At 41.0% G+C, this 14,159-nt stretch overlaps 2 protein-coding genes across 3 annotated transcripts; both read left to right on the top strand.

The window, feature by feature from the left end:
• Positions 1–290: 290 nt before the first annotated feature.
• On the top strand, positions 291–7,386 carry si:dkeyp-110a12.4 (pancreatic secretory granule membrane major glycoprotein GP2). The gene is made up of 9 exons (XM_068721673.1): positions 291–1,009; positions 1,859–1,947; positions 2,073–2,177; positions 4,380–4,540; positions 4,628–4,763; positions 5,251–5,345; positions 5,962–6,130; positions 6,364–6,475; positions 6,613–7,386. Exons 1-9 carry the CDS (start codon positions 919–921, stop codon positions 6,786–6,788), a joined length of 1,134 nt encoding a protein of 377 aa, XP_068577774.1. The 5' UTR covers positions 291–918; the 3' UTR covers positions 6,789–7,386.
• Positions 7,387–7,969: 583 nt separating this feature from the next.
• On the top strand, positions 7,970–13,520 carry fbxo30a (F-box protein 30a). Of its 2 annotated transcripts, none has more exons than XM_068721829.1 (3): positions 7,970–8,055; positions 8,847–10,905; positions 11,023–13,520. In XM_068721829.1, exons 2-3 carry the CDS (start codon positions 8,902–8,904, stop codon positions 11,224–11,226), a joined length of 2,208 nt encoding a protein of 735 aa, XP_068577930.1. In that variant the 5' UTR covers positions 7,970–8,055; positions 8,847–8,901; the 3' UTR covers positions 11,227–13,520. The 2 variants fall into 2 exon arrangements, with proteins under 2 accessions (XP_068577930.1, XP_068577929.1); XM_068721828.1 differs by having other exon boundaries at positions 7,981–8,161.
• The last annotated feature ends 639 nt before the right edge of the window (positions 13,521–14,159 follow it).

The raw sequence follows: 14,159 nt of genomic DNA, 5'->3' as shown, positions 1-14,159 counted from the left end.
GATTATAGCAGGATTTTCTTCTGCCAGACAATCTTCTTAAAGCTATTTGTCTGACAAAACAATGCCAGACAATTCAGCGGAACATTTGGGCCAGTCCGATTTGCAAAACAAAAAGCACAAGATTCAGTGTCTTGGAAACTAATCTTGTAAATCAAACTCATAAAAGTCAGAAAGTGTGAGACTTTTTCTGCCACATTATCTCATGTATTTCTTATATTATCACTTACAAATTGTCTGGACAAGATTTACAGTTATGTGGCTTTTTTTTATTACATTTCTCCTGTTTCAAAGCTTTTTTTTTTTTTTTTGGAAGTAATGAAAATAATGTTTCCTTTCTTGCGTTTGCTTGCTCACGTATTTTATGGTCTCTACCACACACACACACGTACACTCACAGGTCTGTGGCATCGTGACTGAATTGCCCTCAACTCGTAATGACTTTCTTCTTGTCTGACTGACTGGGATTCCCGCACCAGTAAAGATTTTAAAATGTCCAGACAAAGGATGTAGACAACAAAGAGTGCCAGCCCTGTGCTGTTGTTCCTCTTTACATGGTTACCAGGCTCGTTGTTGTTCCCTGTAGTAAGAAACGGTTGTAAGATGTTTACTAATAGGACATCGCCGCAGTAGGCGGTAACATACGTGTTACCTTGGACTCCCCTCAGTTCCCCCTATTCATGTGTGGAATCTCATTGTTGGTGGGGACATCATTCAAGCTGGTGTTTCAAGGCCAGAGGGAGGCTCCTAATTCATCAGAGCTGTGTTTCGAGGGTTGGAGTAAGAGAGGGGTACTACGTCTTGTGGTGACAGCGAGCTGTGGTGAACAGTCCCCGGGAGATTTTACAGAGTTTCGGGGAGAGAGCCAAAAGGTAGTGGAGTGGCTGAGCTAAGAGAAACCAGAGGGAGAGTCCTTGGAAGATGGCACCTGCCAGTTTGGTTTGTGCCTGGTTACTGTTCACCATGAGGATGGTCACCTCGGCAGTGTATCTGGAGCCCGAGGAGGAGGAGGGTGAGCTCGCACCTCACATCACACACCCGGGAATGAAGTCACGGGTCAAAAGAACTGCTTAGTGTGGGGAAAACTTATTCCTTCCTGGCTTTAAACTGTTCTTTCAAAAGTGATAATTTAATGCTTCAAGTCAAGTAAAAACACTCTTTCTAGTTTCTTTCACAACAGCAGCAGAATAATTTGGAATTAAGCATTTAGCAGGAGTTAAAGTATTCAGATCATTTTCTTAGGTCAAAGTAGCAAAATACAACACGATCACAAGTGAAAGTCCTGCATTCAAAATCTTAAAGTACAAGTACAGAAGTATCAAGAATAAAAGTACTTACTGTGCAGCAGACTAAATGTTACTACACATATTGTTTGATCTTTATTATTGATGCAATAACAGGTAAGCAGCATTTTAATGTTGGAGCTGGTCGAGGTGAAGCTAATTTGAACTATACTATTGGGGTAATTTCATCTATGAAATATATTATATTTCAAGAATACATATAGTTTGTTTGTAAAATCTTATTTGAAAAGTAACGTTAGCTGTACAAGTACAATATTACCCTCTGAAATGTTGAAGTATAAAGTCGCAGAGCATGGAAATACTACTGTACTTGACTAAGTGTACTTAACTACGTTCTAATACTGACATTTGGATATCGGTGGCTGGCCTTTGTGTGTACAACATACAGATTGTCTATGAGACTTAACATATGTGATAGTACACAAAGTAAAAAATAAATATCTTTACTTTGGAGAGAAAATGGATAGAGCTCAAAGTTTTAAAAATCAACATCTCTTCACATTATTAAACTAATTTGTTTTTTTAGAGATTTAATCTGTTCTTTTCTTCTTTGTTAGAGCTCAACGACACTGTCATTTGTACCAACGACCATATGGAGGTTGTTATTCCCAGTGCTTTTTTCCTCAACAAAGTGCCTCCAGTTTATGTAAGTGAGCACCAACAAGACCCAAAAGTGTTTTCCCTTTTTTTTATTTTACTGACATCCTAATATATTTCCATTGCGATTTTGATTAATTATTTATTTATTTTTGGTTTGTTTTGTTTGTGTAGGTTTGGGATTTGCATTTAAATGATCCGGATTGCCGCGGCGTTGAGGTCGGAGATGACTACGTTTTCAGCATTAAGACCAATCTCTCTGACTGTGGAACAATAATGGTATTCACCTTCTGCTGCGTTAAAGTCTTTGAGAACTTCTTAGTCCGCATGTCAGCAGGAGTCAAAAGAGTCTAACTAATCAAATATTGCACGTGAACTCAGACATTTAGAACAACCCTTAACAAAGGATGAAGACAAATTACACTTGGTATCTCCATTATTAACAACATTAAGATCCCCATGATAATAAATCAACTATTTTACGATGTCTACGGTTGCCGTGGGAACTGGGCCCCCAATCAGGATCGTTTCACTGCCAAAAACGGAGCTACTTGAGTCGATTTATTGCACTTTACATAATAGTAAAAGATAACTTGAATGAGACCAGACACCTTTTTTTTCTGCTGTGACGTAAATGTGGACTGAGGCTCTGTGTTCAGACGGGTACTATGGAATTAGCTCAGAGCAAGTATAATAAGATGGACAGAGAAAGGCACAAACTCTGAGCCCAGACAGAAACTAGTAAAGAGAAAAGAAGGGGGGCGGCGTGTATGTCAAGAAAGAAGAGTGCCGTTGTTCCTTTTCCCTACAACAGCGCAGGACCTCATTCAAAGCAACAAGGGGACCCTGAATGGCCTCGTGGTTCTAAATTATCAGGATTTACATGGAAATTATTATTTGTTGATGTTCACTGAATAGGAAGGCCATAAATCATTGGCCAACTAGCCTCCTGATTATTTCAATCCAGCCACTCGTGGATTTTGGAAAAAGCGTAAATCCCTACTTTAGCACACGAGTGTCCCTAAATTGCTTGCTTGGAATGCATGACGTTTTTTTTTTTCTTGTAAAGCAAGCAAAAGGTTAACACGGCTTTCAACAGGGAGGAAATCTCCCAGTGCTCCATCTCAGCAGTTTTACAAGGTTTTTTCGCATAGCGGCTGAGAAAAGTAAGCCTGCTCTGGATTAGATGGCTGTTGCTAAAGGTGAAGAATGCCATAGCTGTCAATCTTGCTTTCACCGTAAAACTTTAAAACCCGCCGTCAAGAAAAGAAATGACGGAATTGTCGGGTTTAAAGGTCAGCCATTTTTTATTGGAACATCACAGTGTCCTCCGTCATGTTTCAGCCACAGTTCTACATTTTGTGAGACATGGAGCCTTCATGTTACCCAGTTAGAAGTGCAGGTGCCGGTGGGGATCTGTTGTGGCGTATTGAAAATCTGTGGCTCGCTGCAGAGACCCGTCAGCGGTGCTCATAGTGGGGGGTTGTGTGTTTACCGAGAGATAGTAAAAGATGTCTCAAATGTTAGAGCTCAAGGCGATTCATCCTCCTCCTGCACTCAGCAGGAGCCCAGACAAACCCTGGACATAACCTTTTCACACGTTCACATTTTACGGTTTGTACCTTAGTCAGCTGCAAACGGAGAAATATTGAGCAGTATCGTTCACATTTACATCGTGTGAAAGGATGATAACTGCAGAAGACATAGCTTCTGACAGACGTTATACAATTGAACCTCAATGACTGTAATGAGTTTTTTTTATGTGATTTCTTTAAACTACGAAATGTTGCAGCTATGTACATCTTACTTGTGTCGTTTTTCCCTCTAACCACATTCACCCCTACAACCATACTACCTTTCTTACAGTTGAAAATAATTAGTTTGCAACTATTTTAATAATCAATCATTTCACTTTTTTTCAAACAAAACTTTTGATGGTTCTGGGTTTGCAAAAGTGAGAATCTGCTGCTTTTCTCTGTCTTACATTGTAGTAATCTCTATATTTGTGGGTTTTGGACTGAAACAAGACATTTATTGATCTTGGGCTTTTGAAAATGATGGTGTGCAATTATTTTGTATGTTTTATAGACCAAAGACTAATTCATTAATCAAGAAAAATAACTGACAGATGAATTAATGAAAATAGTTGTTAGTTGCAGCCCTTAGGTCATGTACTGCTGTCCTTGCACTGTGCCAAGTCAGTACTGTCATCAACCATCTATTTAGCCTGTGAATGCTGAAGCGCTGACACGATTAGTCAAATCAATCATTTGGTCCATCGAGAAGTTTAAACAGCAGATATTTCATTTATTTATTTGGATTAGCTACTAACAGCTTATCTTCCTGGGGTCATTTTGGTAATTGATTGTTATTAAGAGTAATTTTTTTATAACTCTTTAAAACATTCATGCATTTTAAAAACAAAGAAATGCATGACTTGATTATTTTAAACTGACTTTTATTTGATCTTTCTCTCCTCAGGCATCAGATGATACACACATCATGTTCATAAACACTATACACAACAACGATTCAGATGTTATAACAAGGAACTATATCAACATAACATTTGTATGCCGCTACCCCGTAAACTACCTGGTCCAACAACCCAACGGTGAAAACATGATTAGAGTTGACGTCAGGTAAGTGTTTGAATTTTATCTACTCCTGAATGGTTTTTATTGTTTGGTTTTAACACGGCCCTCCTTTAATCCTCTGTTTGTCTTCAGAACCATCACTTTGAACACAGAGGATGGGAATTTTTCCGTGTCGATGTTACTGTACAAAGACGAAGCGTTTGAGGACAGATGGACCACTGTTCCATCGCTGACGCTGGAAGATGACATCTTTGTGAAAGTCTTCATGGTAAATCACCTTCAGTGATACTACAGAGTATTAAAATACAACTATAGAATTCAACTGAATACCTTCTACACCTTACATTGACCTGATGAGTGTGTACAATTTAAAATCGGCAATATTTTGTGTTTTAGATGATATGCCACAAAGGAAAAATGGTAGTAAAATGTAGTAAGAGTCCAGAGATTGTGTATGCTGAGCTTTGAAAAACACATTAAAGTATTCTTACTATTGACAGCTATTTTTGGAGTAGATAAGCACGTTGTTACACAACGTTAAGCAATTGGTTGTGGATGTTCCTAGCAATGGTTGAAATCCAACACTCGACCCGTGACCAGAACGTAATTTGAGTGCTGCTCCTCTTCCATGTTGTTATAACATCTTGGTACAGGCTACAGCTGTTGTTTACTAACTATGAATCATCAGTTTGTGGCCCAGTATGGAAAAGTAATAACCTCATGTAAAGAATGACTCAAGTCTTTTTGTCTGACAGATACCGGCTCACCTGATGCTGCGTATGGAGAGATGCTGGGCTACACCGACCAGTGATCCATACAGCAATATTCAGTACACCTTCATCCGAGACAGGTAGACCCTGGAACAGTTCAAACAAAAGACATTTCTTATATAATATGAGCAAAAAAATAAACATATAGTGCAGCATACAGTGGCATAGCCTGTTCTTTTTTTTTTGTCATCTTCCAGCAGAAAAAGTATAAATAAAATGGGATGAGATACTTTGTATTTATGTGGAAACCTGCTTCTGTGTGATTTCTACACACACACTCTGTCCAAACAGCTCTAAGTCCTCTTACAGGAGCACTGTTGAAATCTGAAATAAGAGAATTTGTTGCTCAGCAAGCTGGCCAGACGCTCTCAGAGTCTGGTCATGTGACTCCTGTCTGAGAGGCCACGTGCATTTCACTTCAACAGCTGTGCATGTCCTTGACAACCAGGCAGTATTTGGAACTGTAAGCAATAGCAGGGCAATGAAATGCACAATGATTTCAAAATGCTGGAGGGAAAAGAAAATACAACTCTGTGTCGCACTGTGTTGAATCCCTTAGATTGTATTTACATTATTTCTAAGCTTTGCAATTCGTCACATCAGTTTAAAAATAGAGACAAGGAACAGATTTAAAGTACAGTATTTCATTCTCACTAACACTGGGCCTCCCTGACTTCTTTGTCTCCCTTCCCGTAGCTGCCCGGTGTTGTCAAATGAACAGACCCTTAGCGTGCTGAAGAATGGCCAGGGCCCAGAGGCCACGTTCAGGATACAAATGTTCAAGTTTGTCGGCAGCTCTTACACCAACGTCTTCCTCCATTGCAACGTCCAGATCTGCCACAACACCCCGGGCCTGTGTCAGCCTGTGAGTGAGCTCGTGCAACCCCCATTCCTCGAACTGGTAGTCAGAGGCCAGTTGAGACAAGTAGCCTGCTATATGTGCAGCTTATGTCCTTAATATAGACCCATTGGCCTAGAATTGTTTTTCAGCCATATGATCTTGTGTCGTTAAGCTCTAAGTCTTAATCTGTAATATGCACTGCTTGACATTGAGACTTGTGTTTCTCTGTTGTTTTACTCTATCTATTTGCCAAACAGAACTGTTCCAGTGCAGATGAATTAATCAGGACACGCAGAGACATCCCTCTGTCCCATACAGTGTCTTATGGACCAATCAGACGACTACTTAACAGTGAACAGCCCCCTCTGAGTATGTTTATTTCCTCTCTGTATCTCATGTGGATCTTAGAGCTTTAACTTTCAAATTTTTAAAAGCTTAAAGATTCTAGATAAGTGTATGCAATTCATATGCAAAGTGAGGTTCCACCTGTGTCCTTTTCTATGTAGATGCAGGCGGATTCCCTCATGTGGAGACTTTTGTCCTCGGAGGGCTGCTGGTGGTCTTGCTGCTGATCACAGGAGTGTTTGGGAGGCTGTGGTTTCGCTCTAGACGTTTCTACCCAGCGCGGGAGGCGCAGCTCACTCTGTCCAACATCCACCACATGTCAGAGGTGGCCTCATGAATCAGGGGATCACGGACCCTTTTGATCAAAGAAATGGACACACAAAAACATAAACATGTAAAAATACAAACACACATGTACAGGTGTGGTTTATAATAATAATAATAATAATAATAATGAAAAGCTTGCATATGTTTCTCTTTATAGAATTAATTTCCTGGATTGTAAGAAATCAGCTTAGTAAAAGGTCTCCCTCAAGTGTTGTCTCGATTGTTATTTTTCCAGTGGTAAAAAAGTTTATATTTAAGTACACAAGCCCACATTTTTGTTGTACTTTACTGGAGTATTTCCATTTCATGCAACTTTGTACTTTCACTTTACTACCTTTCAGAGGGAAATATTGTTATTTTTACTCCACTACAGTTATCAGACAGCTATAGTTACTATGTATCTAGATAAAATCTGAATCTGCAAAGCATTTGACGATAAAAAAGGTCCATTGTTATAAATTAAATTGCCCAACAGTATGAAATAATTAAAATTAGCTCCACCAGCAACAGCATTAAAAATGCTGCTTACACAACAATGTATAGTAAAGAATGGGAGAATAGTATATGGTTTTATTTTTACTTTTCTTATTGTCAAAAAATCCTATTAAAAAGACCAAAAACAACTGTCTGTCTCTCAATACTTTGACATCCTTACCCTGTCTGTTGTTTTTCAAAAGGGAGTAAATTAATTAATTTGTTGAGAAATATGTCCGCTGATTGATCACATGTGAACATAAATTAATATTTACAGCACCAGGATGAGGAATATGGGATTGCCAAAAAATAAACCACACTGCCCATGTTCGTGGTAATGAAGGAACATGTAATCCAGTGCGACGTTGGTGTCTTTAATAGTTTTTGGACAATTGCCGAGGTATGTGGCACAGAGGAATATGCTTCATCATGCTTTGGCTACACAGGCAAGTTCATTATTAAACATCCTCAGCACTTCATCAACCACTATTCTATCCTTTATAAGTCATTTGAATTGCCTGGCAAGAGTCTGCATCCATAAATAACAGCACAGAGACATTTCACCAGTGATTAAATGTAAAACTGTCCTCGGGGTATTTCCCCACTCTGTCGACTTCAGTGCCCTTATATAGGTCACAAACCTAATGACACGTCCGTTTACGTGATGACGTAGCACGCACTGCAACGTCCCACACCAGCAGAGATCAACACAAACGCCGACTACAGAGCAGCAAAAGGACTGAAGAGCCGAAGAAGAACCAGCCACAGCCAGTTCATATCATCAGAGGACCTGGACTGTTACGGTTAGATATTTATGTAGCTTAAGTTTTCACGTTACTGATGTCGACGGCGCTGATATAAAGTAAATAAGTATTGATTAAAATACACCCGGAGAACCCCGTGACTTGGGTAAGCGGTTTCTTGAAGATATCAGCTAACTAGCGAAGTTTAGCTGCTAATGCTAATGCTAACTGGCTGGCCATGTTGTTGATGTTCTTTTGTTTAACTTCAAGCTTCGTTGACTTATGAACTCACATTTATTTTTTCCTGCGCAGTTGTCAAGGAAACTAATTATTACAGTCATTATAGATATTACGACCAATGGCGATATTGTTGCTACTAAGATTATAACTGGTTAGAACAATTAGAGCCGCTTGTTTGTGTTTTTAGCTGTTTGCTAACTTGCTTGCTATGATTGCGTAATTATAGCAAGCTGTTGCTTGTCATGGTTGCAAAGACTTAAACAATACAGTAGTTCTCTTGTGGGGCTTTGCGGAAAGGTGAGGGGTCAGGTTTGCCCTAAAGTCCTAGAAGAAGCGGTGTCAGCATAAAACCTAAGAGTGTTGTGAAAGATTACAGCCTTAATGTTTAGTAAATACGCAGAGAAAGAACACGTGTGAGACTAAGTTACAGAATAGTTTGAAGGCACGGGACCAGAGTCGTTGCAATAATGTTCGTGGGATCATGTAACAGCAGCATGTTTTGTTACAGCTGGCTGCTGCCTCTTCTAACCTTGCGTATTGTTGTTGTTGTAATGGCTTGCATTTTGTTTCGTAAGACTTGTGAAATAAGTATATTGTTGTTGACTTTTCAGGGTTGAACTTTTTCCTGCCAGAAACCAGTTGGGCAAGGAGCAACACTGAAAGAAAATGGAGGGCCTGCACTCCCACTGCCTTAAATGCATCAAGAGAAGATGCATGGTGAGACCAGAGGCGGGCGTCTGCTGCAACCTCATCTGCTGTCCCCTCGTCTGCGGGGCAGTTTTTCACTCATGCAAACTTGAGGAGCACCGTCTACTGTGTCCGTATGAACGGCTGCCATGCCTCAACAGCGTATTTGGCTGCCCGTTCACTATTGCAAGGATCAGGATGGCTAAACACCTCGCAACGTGCCCAGCCAGTATAGTATGTTGTACTATGGAGTGGAATCGCTGGCCTGTGAGCTACTCTGATCGCAAGTCCTATGAAAACCTGAGCAAAGACTTTGATGAGGTGGAGCAGCTAGACATGGCCTTGGCTCTGCAGGATCAGAGGATGTTGTTGGAGTCCCTGAAGGTCACGACCACCGTGTCAAAGAACAGAGATAAGGAAGCAGATGAAAGTGACAAAATGGCCACGGCATCAAGTCTACCAGAGACAGTGTTGGGTAATGTAGCAGTGGAAATGGAAGAGGAGCCCTATAGTGGGTCGTATGGACCCTCAGTGGATACGAGCAGAAGTTTAGCAGCGGCCTTGGACATCCTCAGTAATGGCAAGGATATTGAAGTCATTGTTGGAAATTTAAATGGCGAAAAGACTGATAAGAATGGAGCTCTCCAAAATGGTGATAGTCGTAATGGTTATGTCGCTGAGGGTGTGAAGAATGTAGATATGCAGGAGAGCGACTCTGATTCAGAGTGTGAGCTTGGAGCAGTAGGTGGAGTGGATTGTGCAGTCGGGACAGATGGAGAAGAAGATGCTATCAGCTGGGCAGAAGAAAATGAATTTGTGGAGTTGTTTTTTGAAGAGAAGGAAAACATTGTCCAGGAGCCAGTAAATGAGTCCAACCGTGTCTGGCCTGAGATGCCTCGGAACTACATGCCGGTTGTAGCACTGGAACCTCCCGTGCGACAACAAGCACCAGTTCCACATCCGATGCCATTCCTACTGTCTGAACATGTGAGAAATAACTTCTTACAACATTTACCGAGTGAACTCAGGTTTAGGTGTTTGGAGCGTAAACTACAGAGCGTAGAAGTGCTTAGAGGAATAAGTATGTTTACATTTAACGGACGCCGGGCTCTGCTGTCAGACCCGTACTTGTTCCGAGCAAAGATGGAGGACAAAGCCGTAGATACGTCGGACCTTGAAGTAGCAGATGACCCCATGGGCCTCCACGGCATTGATCTCATCACTGCAGCGTTGCTTTTTTGCCTCGGCGACTCTCCGGGAGGCAGAGGAATCTCTGACAGCAGGTTTGTCGATGGCTACCACATCGACTTCGGTACTCAGACATTCTCCTTCCCTTCAGCCATTCTTGCAACCAACACAATGGTGGGAGATATTGGTTCAGCCTCAGCCTGCGATCACGCCAGCCCACAGCTCTCCAATCCGAGCCCCTTCCACACTCTCAGACTGGACCTGGTGCTCGAATGTGTGGCCCGATACCAAACAAAGCAGCGCTCCATGTTCACATTTGTGTGTGGGCAGCTATTCCGGCGGGATGAGTTTTCGTCTCACTTCAAAAATGTTCATGGGGATATTCACGCCGGACTAAATGGCTGGATGGAGCAGCGCTGCCCCTTGGCCTACTACGGCTGCACCTACTCCCAAAGACGATTCTGCCCGTCTGTACAGGGCTTCAGAATCATCCACGACAGGCACCTCGGCTCGTTTGGGGTTCAGCCGGGTTTGCCCTTAAAAGCTGGGGACGAACTCCCGAGAAAGCCCTACCGCTTTGGCTCTCAGTGCGATCAATTCAGCAGTCTTCCATTCGAAGTGTTGCAACATGTAGCAAGCTTCCTGGACAGCTTCAGCTTGTGCCAACTGTCCAGAGTGTCCCGCACCATGAGGGACGTGTGTGCTAGTCTGCTCATGATGCGCGGCATGGTCGTCCTGCTGTGGGAGAAGAAACGGCGTGCTGATGGGTCTCCTTCATGGCAGATCACAGACAAGGTTGGTTGTTTTTTTTAATAAATGGTGTCACTTGTATTCTTTGAGGAACTATGGTACAACTGTATGTTGTCACAGCATGAGAAGTAATTGACCTGTTCTCTTGTGTTTGTCATTCAGGTGTGGCGATTCAGCACAGCCTTTGGTACAGTGAATGAGTGGAAGTTTGCCAACATCGCCAGCATGGCCGACCACCTCAAGAAGTGCCAGTTCAATAAGATTGCTCACCGGGAAGAGGCAATCCCTCTGCCCTGCATGTGCTTCACCAGAGAGCTCACAAAAGAGGGAAGGTGTTTACGCTCAGTTCTCAAACCAGTAGCATAAGTGATTCTGAAAGACGAAGGCATCTTTTGGACTTTTCTGAGACCATTAGAACTCAAATACATGTGTATTTTCCTCCAGTGTTTACAGACATGAGTCTCTTCCAACCTCAAAAAACACAACTCCTGGTTGAACATTATAAACTGTTTTACCCTTTGCTTCACAGTGGAAATTATCTTCACTCCCCTAAATAAGGCAAAGCCGGATAGCAGCGGCCGATGTGCTGCAATCACAGATCAGGACTGTAAACAAGCAAATTAAATGCTCGCCTTGTATCTTCCACTCTTATGGATTTATTAATGCTAGTGTACTCAAGTTTTACTCTTATCTACTCTGACATTGTATTAAAAAAAACAAACGGATGTTTTGATGTAGATTTTTTTTATTTTTATATCAAAAAGTCAGTACTGTGCTACAATGGAGGTAAGAGTACAGCCTTAACTTATGATACACTTGATTTTCTAGTCATGAGGTTGTTCTGAACATCTCAGTGAGATTTACAGTTTACTGGCATCTTGCACGGTTTTATATCTTATCCTGATACCTAGAGTGACCACGTGTGTTCTGCTTAGAGCTCCTAGATTTCATGGCTTTGTTCTACATTTTAAGACTGACCAAACATCTGTGGTAGGTCACTTTACCGGAATGTCTTCACTGAGGGTGTTGATTTTTGTTCACCGTCATGTTTGGTGTTTTAAATGTAGTGTGGTTTGGCACGTCATAGCAGTAACAAAACCTCTGACTAATGGGCTGGCACGTTAGTCAGGTGAAAGATGAAGTAACACTATTTTTAGCTGTGGTTGGCCTGTCGTTTGTCTGTTCTACCAGCTACTTTTAACCAGCAATTGTTTTGTAGGTTTTATACACACAAAAAAAGTAGCAAATAAAGTGATGAATGTACTCCTTGAATACAGGAATCCATCAGTGGTCCGCTCGGTTTGCCTCCCTCAGCGTCAGACCTCATAGAACCCTGCAGGCCAGGTGTTAGGAAATGAAACGGGCACAAGCTTCCCTCCAGTAATGAGCATCACTGATTGTGTTCATATTCATTATTTATCATGGTTGTATGTTTTTGTCACTACAAGTCCACTGTGTTGGCGTCTCAGGGTTGTAGCATGAAGCTTTGTCACGCAGCACATCGTGTGTGTGTGTGTGTGTGTGTGTGTGCGTGGTCAACAAACTAGCTGAGAGCGACATGATGACTTGTCAGCTACTTGATTATTGCGGGGTGAACCGCTCAGTATTCTAATAGTGTTTTGCAGTGCTGGACGAACAGATTACATGTTTGTCATCCATCAGCGTCGTGTTTATAACGGAGTAACTGAAATAGGCCGGCAGCAGAAATGCTGAAGCAACTTGAACACCGTATATTTTTTTTGTTTGGATTTAGAAACACGGTCTAACAAAACATGACACATTTTGCTCACTTTTGTGAACATGTTTTGCATTGGAGATTGTTTGAAAATGTGACAGAAAAGCAAACCGATTACTGCTAAGAAATGAATAATCCTTTGAAGGAATTTGTGTGATTTCATTTTTTTTATATTTTTGAAGTTTGATGTAAAGCCCAAGTGAGGACAGAACTAAGCTGTCTTTTTACTCTAAGAAGTCCCGATCCACGTTTGGTTTATTTCTTATTTTTTGTACTGGTACTTTTATTTTGAAGAAGAAAAAAAAGATTTTGCCTCTAATGTCTAGATTTGTATTTGAATTATTGATTTGCACATGGCGGCATACTGTAAAATTTTTTGTGTGTGTGTGTGTGTGTGTGTGTGTGTGTGTGTGTGTGTGTGTGTGTGTGTGTGTGTGTGTGTGTGTGTGTGTGTGTGTGTGTGTGTGTGTGTGTGTGTGTGTGTGTGTGTGTGTGTGTGTGTGTGTGTGTGTGTGTGTGTGTGGTTATCTTTGCTGAGTAGCCAGAATTTCACTCCCTCATGTTTTGCATGCGAGTTTGACGTCTTCAACTCCAAACTCATTCGTACAGATTATTTCTCAGGCACAGTGCATCAGTTTAGTACATTTTTTTTAAAACTTGTGTCATAATGAACCTCAGCCAGATCTGATCACATGCCCTCATTCTTCAGGTTTAGTTGATGGAGTCTTTAGCTGTATTGAGGTTCATACAACGATAAGACAAAATGCATTTCATCTGCAGCACACTGCTTTTGTTGTTGTTTTTTTAGTAATGCATTGCAGGCACTTTGTTTTCACTCCTGCTGAAGTGTGTTTTTCACTACAATATGCCAGCCTCATTTGTTTGACTGTTGGAGCATTTTAATAAAGAGGATCTCAGTTTTTAAGTGTGGTTTGATTTTTCTTTTGTTTTTTTTAATAGATCACCTGCTCTACAGGGCTTTGTTTTAACAAAACTCACTAAAAGGTTTTACATCTGACTAAAGCGTTAACAGAGTAGAAAGGTAGCTGTGTGCACTTAAAAATATTTAGGTCAGGTACAAGATTAGAAAGATTATTTGCACACCGAATTCAAGTGTGCAAAACTTTGAGAGGAATGATTGAACCATACCACCAAATGTGAGGTAGGCATGGCAGCAAAACTGATTCAATTCTGTTATTATTAATAATAATAATAATAATAATAATCCATACGTAACATTAAGACCATAATACAATTATAATAGAATTTATCAGTTGCAGTTTAAAGGGTTCAAGTTGAAGTTTTAGGGACAATATATTGTGCATTTCCTCAATGTTTCCCTAAAACTATAACTGCCGTATGCATTATGAGTTCTACCCGTTCACAGCCAGATGGCGCCAGATCCACACAATTTCATCATAACGGATGAGCAGGATTCTGTGAAGACAGAAATGTTAGTCAACACCCTCCACTGTGATAAATCAGCACGTGACTTTGTTTTGTCTTATTTTAATTTAAATACACAGTGCGTGGGAAATAAAGGGTAAATCTGGTTTCAAGCAGA

Source organism: Cebidichthys violaceus, unplaced genomic scaffold (genome assembly GCF_023349555.1).
Source record: "Cebidichthys violaceus isolate CVI_PGR_0920_01 unplaced genomic scaffold, fCebVio1.0.p SCAF_28, whole genome shotgun sequence".
In the NCBI taxonomy this organism is placed as follows: domain Eukaryota; kingdom Metazoa; phylum Chordata; class Actinopteri; order Perciformes; family Stichaeidae; genus Cebidichthys; species Cebidichthys violaceus.
This window is presented reverse-complemented; position numbering and strand designations above follow the sequence as displayed.

Excerpts from the sequence above, each read along its gene's own strand:
- fbxo30a (XM_068721829.1), top strand. The coding sequence starts at position 8,902 with ATGGAGGGCCTGCACTCCCACTGCCTTAAATGCATCAAGAGAAGATGC. Across the intron at positions 10,906-11,022 it reads CATGGCAGATCACAGACAAG|GTGTGGCGATTCAGCACAGC; the intron begins GTTGGTTGTTTT and ends TTTGTCATTCAG.
- si:dkeyp-110a12.4 (XM_068721673.1), top strand. The coding sequence starts at position 919 with ATGGCACCTGCCAGTTTGGTTTGTGCCTGGTTACTGTTCACCATGAGG. Across the intron at positions 1,948-2,072 it reads ACAAAGTGCCTCCAGTTTAT|GTTTGGGATTTGCATTTAAA; the intron begins GTAAGTGAGCAC and ends TTGTTTGTGTAG. Across the intron at positions 2,178-4,379 it reads CTGACTGTGGAACAATAATG|GCATCAGATGATACACACAT; the intron begins GTATTCACCTTC and ends TTCTCTCCTCAG.